Consider the following 10570-nt stretch of genomic DNA (forward strand, 5'->3'; position numbering starts at 1 on the left):
ACCAAATCTTTTTCAATGATCCTCAAATTTCCACCAAAACTATAAAACACCGTCGTTCGGGTTTACGAAAATTAATTAAATCTTTCCTTTATTCATAGATAGATAACCAATGAAAATGCACCGATAATTAACTGGTAATGTCAAATTTTCCCGTTGTGTGTGTGTGTGGGGGGGGGGGGGGGGATATTTCCTCTGGTTTTAAATCCGGTTTTCGTGGTTTTTTTTGCACTGGCCCATTATATTCTTTTTTTCTCTTAAATATTCCCACGTTGTTCACTTAATCAGGATCAATAATTTAGCAGAATATGTACACGAAAAAATCCTGTTACTTCAAAACGCACGAGAGATTTTTATTTGGCAATGACTAAATCAAAGAAAGAAAACGTTGACGGACAGGACGGAAAGTTAGTAAGTGTGCTTAGAATAAGCTTAAGACCGTCTTAATGGTATTCTTAAACGATGTTAAGAGAAAGAAAAGGGCGAGGAAAGAATGGTTCTGGTTACACTCTTAAAAGATTCTTAGCGCACTCTTTGTGCTATCGTAAACTATGACTTAAGAGAACTTTAAGAGATGTGTGTGCGTGAGCGAAAATAAACATTTTATATTGAATTTAAAATGTGTTTTATTCTATATGCGTTCTAAATTACATCATCAATTAATTCGGGTTAAAATTCAAATAAATTCGCATATTAATAGACCATCAATTAAACTGTCCATTCTCAGGAGCCTTTTCAGCAATATACATTTCTCCGTTCCATTTCGGCTCCCAAGATTCATTACCACCTTCTTTCTGATCTGGTTCACTTTCTTCATCATCAGAAGAGTTGCCTGGTAAATTTTCAAATGCATTTTTATGTTCGTTTCCATCCTTTCCATTTATTACATTAAGGTATTTGTCATCAGCTATGACGCGGTTTTGTTCTGTATTTACACTACTGTCTCTAATGTCTAGGGTATCTTTTAAAAGTGCTTCTGCTGTCAATCGTACTTTCTCCATTTCAGAATCATTATCAAAATCTCCAATATTGGGTAATTGAATGCTCCCGGCTTGTTCACGCGAGTGTTCTTTCATGTGATGAATTAACTGAGAGCTGTACTCGTATTCCTTATCACAACTTCGACATTTAAATAATGTACCCTCCTCTTGATCTTCATCATGAGTACGTGCATGTTTCCATAGCTGGGAGTTATCACTGAAATCTTTACCACACAAGGGACATACATAAGGGCGTTCCCCAGTATGAACGCGTTCGTGCTTTTTCCGGTCATGTGACTGTGCAAAACCCTTTCCACATATTCCACATTTGTACGGTTTATCACCTAGCAGAAAAAAAATTAATAAGATAATAAAGGTGAATTAAACTTAAGCATTTCAATGTTACCTTTTTTTATTTTATATATTCTATATGTTTCGTTTATTATATATCACTATCGAAATACTTAATGAAATTGTGCGATTAAGCAGATTTAAGATGAAAACGACTATCTCCCTTCAAACACATTATCAAATCTCGCCGACACTGGCATATTTACATTTTTTTATTAATCAACAGCCATCTTAAATCGTGGATGCGCAAACAACTCCGCTTTGCTTGCAACAATATAGACTTTTAATCTTTTTTATGGTGGTGGAAAAGCTACATGGTATTTCCGATTTGTAATGCAGAGTGTGCTACATCAAATCTACATTAATTTTTTTCACTTTTAAAATGTTTTATTTTGTGTAACGGTAGGGATCATGTCTGATGGCTGTATGGGTAGCAACACTATCTTCAAATGATATGTTCCCTCATGGACAACTTAGATCAGCATCTCAGTTTTTGGTGGGGTTCTCTTTTACGTCTGCTATTTGTTACATTCAATCGAATCAAATAGCAGAGAAGTAAACAACGGCTTAGTATTCATACTCTGTGTTGGCATAATTTGTGTTTTGAATATTAAAATAAAACGAATAGAATGAAGTTTGTAGTTTCTAGACAATATGTCTCCTGTGTTCGGGCTCTTGTGTATTAACATACCTGTGTGTATCCTAATATGTGTTTTTAAGTGACTGCTTTGGTTGAAACCTTTACCACATTCTTTACAGCAATAAGGTTTCTCTCCACTGTGTATCCTCGCATGTGTGTATAGTCTATCTTTTCTTGTGAATCCCTTACCACATTCCTCGCATTTATAAGGCGTTTCACCAGTGTGAGATCGAATGTGTCGTTCCAATAAATACTTTTTAACAAAAGTTTTCTCGCAAAGTGGACAATATTTTGTTTTGTCGGCAGAAGCTACCTTATCTTCCTTGTATTTCTGTCTGGTTAATTCCTTGTCAAATTCGCCATTATTATAAAGAATATGTCCGGAATGTATTCGGAGATGGCGCTGTAAATGACCACTCTGGTTAAATTCTTTATCGCAAATAAAACATTGATACGGTCTATATGTTGTGTGCGTCCGTTCATGTCTGCGTTTATCTCCGCTCTGACTAAATTCTTTTCCACATATGTCACACTGGAATGGTTTTTCTCCCGTATGAATGCGCATGTGTCGATTAAGGTGGCCGATCTGACTAAACATTCGGTGGCATATATCGCATCCAAATGGTTTAGCGTATCCCTTCTTTGTATATTCCTCTTTCTCCTCAACACATAGGTCATCTAAACTGTCCGGCACTGTTTGTTGATTAACAGTCAGTTCCATAGTTTTCTTTTTTCGAGGTTTGATCTTTGGTGGCCCATGTGTTACGAATATTTCAATATTCCGGCTAAAATAGTCATATTTATCATCCAGAGATTTCTCAGGACAAACACTTTCATTGAGAGGTGCCTGGTCTTTGTCTATTTGATACTCCTCGCTTACAATAGCTTCTAAAGGTTCGGATTTTATTTCACACATGTAACTCTTAATATTTAGTTCAATTTTATTAGTAGGGCAATTGTGGTCAAGAGTATCAGATGGTATAGGATCTCTGTTTGGAGTACCAGTTAAGTTGTCACTAGCAGACTTAGTTGACAAATTAATATCTACAGGAGAGTAAATAGAGGCTTTCCCGTATTTATCAAATAACAGTTTGTCCCTCATTAAACTTTTCTCGTATATTTCCTTAATAATTTTGCTCATGTCGCATGTTTCTTGAGCCATGTGAATATTATCGACATGGTCAGCTGAGTCTGCTTTGCTAAAGTTTTCAAGTGTTTCTATTGGCGATTCCCTAATTATTTCACCTCCATATCTAACTGAACTTGAGGAACAATTTATATTCGACTTAAAATGTTGTTTCTTATTAGCTGCTAGTTTGAGTGCAAGCTTGTCAATGGACGATAACATAGATGGTACATCTTGCGACAATTTTGTCGACTCTACCTCTAGTGGATTTCTCAAAGCATCTGTTTTTATTCGACCTGAAAGTATTTTTTCCTCGTCCTGTTTTCCTTTATCATTAACTACTTTATATTGATTAAAAACCTCTTTCATTCTGTTCGTTTTATCCATGGTTGTTAATGCTTTATCATTATCCAGATCAGTTTTGAAATTATATAGAGGTATACCGTTCTCTTGTATAAACATTTGATGATTGCTATCATTGAATTCAAAAGGTCTTTCTGTACTCTCTACGTCTACTTCCATCACCACAGGAAAATGTCTTTCTGTACTCTCTGAATCTACTTCCATGACCTCTGGAAAATATCTGTAAAATAAAGAGAAGAGTGATTTATGTTAATTCGAAACTGGTTTTGTTAACAATTCTTATCGTAACGCGGATAGTCGTTATTCAGGAAAACAATAACTTGGGTGGATAGTTGTCTCATTGGCAATCATGCCACATCTCCTTAATTTTATAATTTTTAATCATGTGGGTATCGATGGAGTTATCTTCATCTGGTATTTACTATAAATAAAGGAATGGACTGATAGGTGTTTAACTTTAATGTCCAGTAATAAATATTACATCCGTAACAGGACTGGAGAATGTTGATGTAATATGAATATGAACCCCACTTTTTGAACTAGACCAACACGCTGAACCGGATTTTCAACTAACCTTGCCTTGTACTAGACCGACATGTTGAAAAAAATTAACGCACAAGGTAGCAGTATGCAGTAAGACAATTCAACCTCCAGGCTACATTGTTCCTTCTCCGAGCCGATCAGTATGTCATTGTTCTTACTCCTATATGTCGCGTTCTTACCGGACAAGCAGCAAAAACAGTCTTGACTTTTTTTAAAGTATGACCACCAACTAATTCCCAAACTCGGATGTGATCACACTAGGTACCAAGATAAAATAAGGAGATGGGTATGATTGCAAATGAAACAACTATTCTATGCACCTATCAACGCTTTAGGTCTCCGGTTGTGTTGTATGAAGTAAATGTGCCTTTGGGTATACATAACATACTCTTGCTATGGATAATTTAGTCAGATATACTTGTTTACAAAAAAACATGGTTGGAAAAGAATAGCGTGGTGCAGCATTGATAGTTAAAAAAATATATCAGATAAAAAACGTTGAAAGCAATCGATATCGATCTACGAAGGCTTATATTATAGGACTATATTTAAATCTGATCTGCGTCAATGTAATTATTGAATTTTGAAACGTAAAATGACAAAAATAGGTTGTTATGTACACATGCAACATTTTCTTCAGGAGCTTCAGATTCAGAAGTTGGAACGGACAAATATTAATCAATGCCAAGGGATTATATATACTAATAACCAAAGGAGGTATACACAGAATAGTCAAAACCATATAAAACCAATTGTTCCTAAGGGATTTGAAACAGTAGCGAATTGAATATCGATGGATAGTTTACCACAATATATATAACTCTGAACTCTCAACTCAATTTTAGTGGTCTTGGTCTTGCAGTCAAATGTCAATTTTCTAGCAAAGAACAGCAATAAAAGCTATGTTTCCTTGACACATTGGTATTTTTTTCAGTATTTTACTGGAGTGTTGTCTCGTAAAACGCCTTTTTTCGCACATTCTCTTATTTTTATTTTTTTTAAAGCTTTGGTGCCCTAAAGCTAATAAGAGCAAGACCATGTAGATCCCACTTCGATCTATAAAAAAATTGTCAGCTTGAATATTCAATATTTCATATAGTTTTTACTTTCATTCCACGACCTTGCTATGATCCTGATAAGATCCTGCTACGATTCCGCTACGATAGTAACACGTTCTAGTTACGATCTTGTCCCGCTCTTGCTTAACGTCTAAGAAGACCTTATCACGACTTACACGATCTCTGTACGCTTCTACCAAGACCTTGCTGATCGCATTATGAGTTTACTACGATCGAACCAAGACACCACTACGTTGTCGCTGCGCTTTCGTTCCTATAAATATCTTGACTCGCATTGTACACACCAGTTTCCCTGAGAAAGCTTGCCGTCAAAGGTATCAAAAGTTAATGCATCCGTTTTTTTATATCAACAGAATGAGGTCGTGCAAATATCGTGGCTAGGACGTAGTAGTATCGTAGTACGGTCGTACTGAGGACGGCAAGCGTGTATAGTAGCAGCGTTCTATTGTCTTCCTCGTCGTAGTATAATCGTATCAATATCGTAGTAGAAGCGTAATAAAGACATAGTGAAATCGGGATAGTCGCAGTGAAATCGTAGTAAGGTCGTAGCGAAATCTTTTCCATTGGCTTCCCGATTGCACCACGTTTTCCAATACGATGATTCTACGCCCATCTCGATCTTACAACGTCCTAACTACGACCTTCCTACGCTTCTACTACGACTGGTTTTGGCCACGACTGCACTACGAATGTTTTGGGCATGTTCAAAGTGACCATGAAGTTCTCGGCACGTCCTTACTACGACCTTACCACGACCACCACGATCTTACTACGACTTCCAAAATTTTTCATAATTTCTGAGGTCGTATAGCGGGATCGTGGTCCTAGTGTGGTGGGGGTATAACGTAGTCACGAGCGCTTTGGGAATAATCACCCCTCCCAACCCCCTTTTATTTTTTTCTAAATTCATTTAAACTTAAATTTCTTTATTTCTTTAGTATTTTAAATATATTCTTGCACTTATCTTTACGATCGATTTAACAATAACAGTATTTTTTACCGATGCCACAGAAAATAAGAATATAGCGGCATCGGTCAAAATATACTGCTATTACAAGAATACAATAAAAAGTGAGAAAAACAAGTTAAAATACTAAAGAAATAAAAGAGCTGAATTTAAAAAATAAAGTAAAAAGGGGGTCCCTTCCCCAAGCGACTGTGGACTTGTGAACATATATTTGTGCCGCATAATACTTGTTCCCCCTGGAACAAAACTATGGATTATTAAGTTCTTGGGAACAAACATTACATAATATTATTTCCACCTTCATAAGACATTTTCCTGGAACTAAAACATCATATGGTTTCATAATATTTGTTCCTTTTATAAAAGAGTGTCATGTGATTTTTTACACTTGATTGCATCTTAGTTACTGTAATTAATGAATGTAGGTAGAAATAATTTGGATATTGTAGTATATATTCCTAGAAATTTGATCATACAATAAATATTCCTTGAACTTTAATTATCTAATAACCATGATAACTATTCCTGGAACATTTATAATACATGTAATATAACCAATATTCCTGGAACTTTTATAACATAACCAATATTCCTGTATATAAACAATGTTTTGTATATACAATATGTTTTAAAATGTTTTTTAAATTTTATTGTATGTTTAAGAGTTGAGTGTGACGTCCATTTTCACTGATCCGTACACATTTTTGTTTAGGGGCCAGCTGAAGCCCGACTCCGGGTGGGGGATTTTCTCGCTGTGTTGAAGACCCATTGATGGCCTCAGGCTTTTTTCTGCTCTTTGGTTGGGTTGTTGTCTCTTTGACACATTCCCCATTTCCATTTTTAATTTCATTTTGCCTCATTAGTTGTTACTTATTTGCTACCATGATAGAAATCAGTATATTTGTTATAGGGAACTTTGGTCACATAACAAAAATTCCAATTAAAAGTTTCAAACTGGTGGAAAATGTCAAAACATTGTCCATAATATTTATTCCAAAGAACTTTTAGCATACTAACAAAAGTTCAATTGGGAACTTTCATTATGTAATATTTTATCCTTTGTGAAGGAAATTTTGTTATAGCATTGGATAAAATATTATATAAGAAAAGTTCTCAAAGTTCTTTGGAACAAATATTATGGGGAAACTTATATTCTGTCAAAGACTCAGCGTCACATTCCCGCGTATTTAAGGTACACGTTTCTCATTCTTTTCCAATTCATGATATAATTTCTGGTTTCACAACTGCATCAAACTTCAAGTTTTCCATTATCATGCATCATCGGTTTTCTTGCCTAGTTTTTCTACGCATCTGATTATTAAGCCATTAGAGATCTGTTTGCTTGTAGTTGCTATGAACTAATTTCATGGACAACGATTAAACCGTATTTTCAGAAGTTCACCAGTTATAGATCAATTAATTGATGACTCCCACAAATATGTATGTCCCCTCAGAAATTTAACGGTTATTTATGCATGAATATTATAAGATATATATACTAACTATACGACAGAGGATGTCTTCGTCTTATACTGTATACAGTGTAATCTCTTTCTTGTTTCATCTTTGAGGATGTCAACTTTAATGAGCACATGACATAACTAACATCGAAAACATTGTTTTTTTCTGTTAATTTTTGGATAAATAACTCTCTATCTGCTATCTGACATTTTATATGAATACTGTTTTGTTAGGTGAAGTTAAAACGAATCAATAGCTCGAACCTTGCAGCATTAAAATGAGGAAAATCAATAAAAAATGTATTTCATCCGAATTTAAATTATTTTTTTCATTTACTGGGGTTAATGGTCAATGATGGTTTAGTATATCTTCCATTTTGAATTTTTGTTTATGCTTGATAGGTCAGAATTTTCATAATACATTTTCTATTAGTTTCCATGGTCTCTGTTCTGAAAATATTTTTTCCGACAAAGAGATTTTTCACAGCCAAAGTTTGATTTTTAATTTTAGATATGTCATAAATTTTCCATTCTCAAGAATTGACTATGGCATATGTTTATCTCTTTAGATTCAGAAACTTCACGGGTACAGTTAGCATTCGAGTCAAGAAGATACTGTGAGAGGGGAAGTACAATGAAAAAAACCACAAGATTGCATTTGGAGCCATTGTGTGGCCTTATTCAAGTATTTTCTACCATTTCGAAAGAACAAAGTACATTTTAGTTTTCCTGACTTTTTTATATTTTTTTTATTTAACTTTTGACTTTTGCGCTCCTTTAAAGCTATCAGAATACATTGGCGTTGTAATGGCAGGGGCGGATTCAGCCATTTATAAAAGGGCGGTTCCTAACACAGGATAAGGGGGGGGGGGGGGTTCCAACTATATGTCCCCATTCAAATGCATTGATCGTAAAAAAAAAAAGGATGGATTACCTCGTATTAATGATATGTTACATTGTCACCGACACAAAATATGATTGGCATGGCTTCCTTTTTGGATGCCCTCCCCATCCCCCTTTATTATTTTCGGGAACATGCTTTTCTGTTAACAAAGGGACATTCAAAAGAAAGTCTCTTAGTTTTTTTTTCTATTATTTTACATTACTTACCATATTTAAACATACATATATATATACTACTGAGTACACCAAACTGATGGGTTTTTTTTCATTTCTATTATTTTAGTATATATATATATATATATATATATATATATCGTGTATGTATCGTAATTCTATTTTGATCTGTTCATGCTGTTGGTAAACATATTTATTGTACATGATGGCATTCAATAAATAAAATTGTATTTCACCTATGTTTTTGTGTGCTTATGTATAGATGTATTAACCCATCTATGGTTTATGTATATCTTAATGTTGATTGTAAATCCTGTAATTTTGGATTTTAAACATGTTAAACCAATAAAATAGCTTTATCTTTTATCTTTATCTTTACATTTATCATATATATATACGATACATACTTCTGACACAAAATGTAATTAGCCCCTGGTATGTGTATATTAAAACGACAACCTTATCTACATGAACATGATGAATACGTAAACACTTTCAACATATCCTGCTCATAAACAAACACTCCATTATGCAGTAACGATATTAATAATGACAAACGCATCTAGTGAATGTAAATTTAAAATAAAGTTGAGTATGTCTAATCATTTACAAACCTGATAACTTAGTTTTATTATTGTCCTTTTCCAATCACTTCCTTCGGAGATAAGGATATTGATCGATTGATCCTGCTCGACGTGTGTACTACACACTTGACTAATATGTTTGTGTGTTGTTTACGGACAAAGAAACTTTATTTATAGTGCGTCATATCCTGCTCTTAGTAATGCACACATTATGCTATTTCCCACGTGACTTGGATTGTTTACACTGTAAATTAGTGACTGAATGTATTGTGTACAAAGATTACGTTTAAGTCTGTCTTAATTAAATAAATCATTTAATACTTAGAAATAACAAATAATGTACATTCCTGGTTCATTTTTGAACAACCTATTCAACATGTTCAAATTAAGGTTAATGATAATATTAAATGGGATATATAACTATAGTTCTACAAGTTTTCCAAAAACTTATTTTGAGTTTTTTGCGGGAAATATATTAAAATGCAATATTTTAAGGCTTCAAGACAAGACCTATGATTGGTCAAAAAGAAGTGCCAATATAACTTACATTGTAGGAATATATATATATATATATATGTGGGCTCTTGCAAGGGTTGCGGAAACAAACGATGTCTGACTTGCAAACAAATACTGGTTACCCAGACTTTTAACAGTCACTCCACTGGTACAGAATACACCATATTTTGCAATGTTAATTGCAAGACTACAAATGTTGTGTATCTCCTACAGTGTAAATGTGGTAAACAGTATGTTGGCGAGTCAGAACAGCCGTTTCACAAACGAATGAACGGTCATCGTAGCGACTACCAATGCAAGCCAGACCTCCCTCTCAGTCGACATTTGAGATCCCCTGGCCACACTAAGACAGATCTCAATCGACTGACCATTACAATCATTGACCACAACTCTGCTTGGTCTAGGGAGGATAGACTCACTCGGGAAAGATTTTGGATAAGAAAATTAACAACTTTGGTACCAAATGGGATAAATGAAAAGATGTAGTTCTACTCCATGCAGTGCTTCACATTTGGGTTATATTGCTTATTATTACAGTCTCTGTTTCTATTTCTTTACCTTACTCATCTCTAAAATCTGTTGAATATACCAATTTAAATTGCTTAATTTTTTGAGGGATGTAAAAGTACCAAGCCACGTTCAACTAGTTAACCTTTATTATCATATTTTAACGGCCGTTTGTTTGCGATGTTTAAATACGCAGACTCTGTTGTAACTACTCTACCGTTGTCAAATTTGAAATATTTACAAATTTAGATCGTTCAGTGCTGTTTATTTGGAATTCTTATTGACGCAATCGTTCTTGTAACATCATAAATGTCGTCACCATTAAAGCTTTAGAATTGTGCTAGTTCATATCGCACATTATTATTTTTATTTAAAGCATA

The 10570-nt window shown here is 34.3% G+C and overlaps 1 protein-coding gene across 1 annotated transcript; it reads right to left on the reverse strand.

Annotated features, from left to right (window-relative positions):
* Window positions 1–598: 598 nt before the first annotated feature.
* On the reverse strand, window positions 599–9359 carry LOC127730539 (zinc finger protein 383-like). The gene is made up of 3 exons (XM_052238976.1): window positions 9198–9359; window positions 2020–3677; window positions 599–1321 (listed from the first exon to the last, which is right to left on the reverse strand). Exons 2-3 carry the CDS (start codon window positions 3659–3661, stop codon window positions 702–704), a joined length of 2262 nt encoding a protein of 753 aa, XP_052094936.1. The 5' UTR covers window positions 3662–3677; window positions 9198–9359; the 3' UTR covers window positions 599–701.
* Window positions 9360–10570: the final 1211 nt, after the last annotated feature.

This window comes from Mytilus californianus, unplaced genomic scaffold, assembly GCF_021869535.1.
Source record: "Mytilus californianus isolate M0D057914Y unplaced genomic scaffold, xbMytCali1.0.p SCAF_2, whole genome shotgun sequence".
In the NCBI taxonomy this organism is placed as follows: Eukaryota; Metazoa; Mollusca; class Bivalvia; order Mytilida; family Mytilidae; genus Mytilus; species Mytilus californianus.

Coding starts and splice junctions, on each gene's coding strand:
- LOC127730539 (XM_052238976.1), bottom strand. CDS start 3,661: ATGGAAGTAGATTCAGAGAGTACAGAAAGACATTTTCCTGTGGTGATG. Junction 1,322..2,019: donor ACATATTAGGATACACACAG/GTATGTTAATAC, acceptor TTTTTCTGCTAG/GTGATAAACCGTACAAATGT.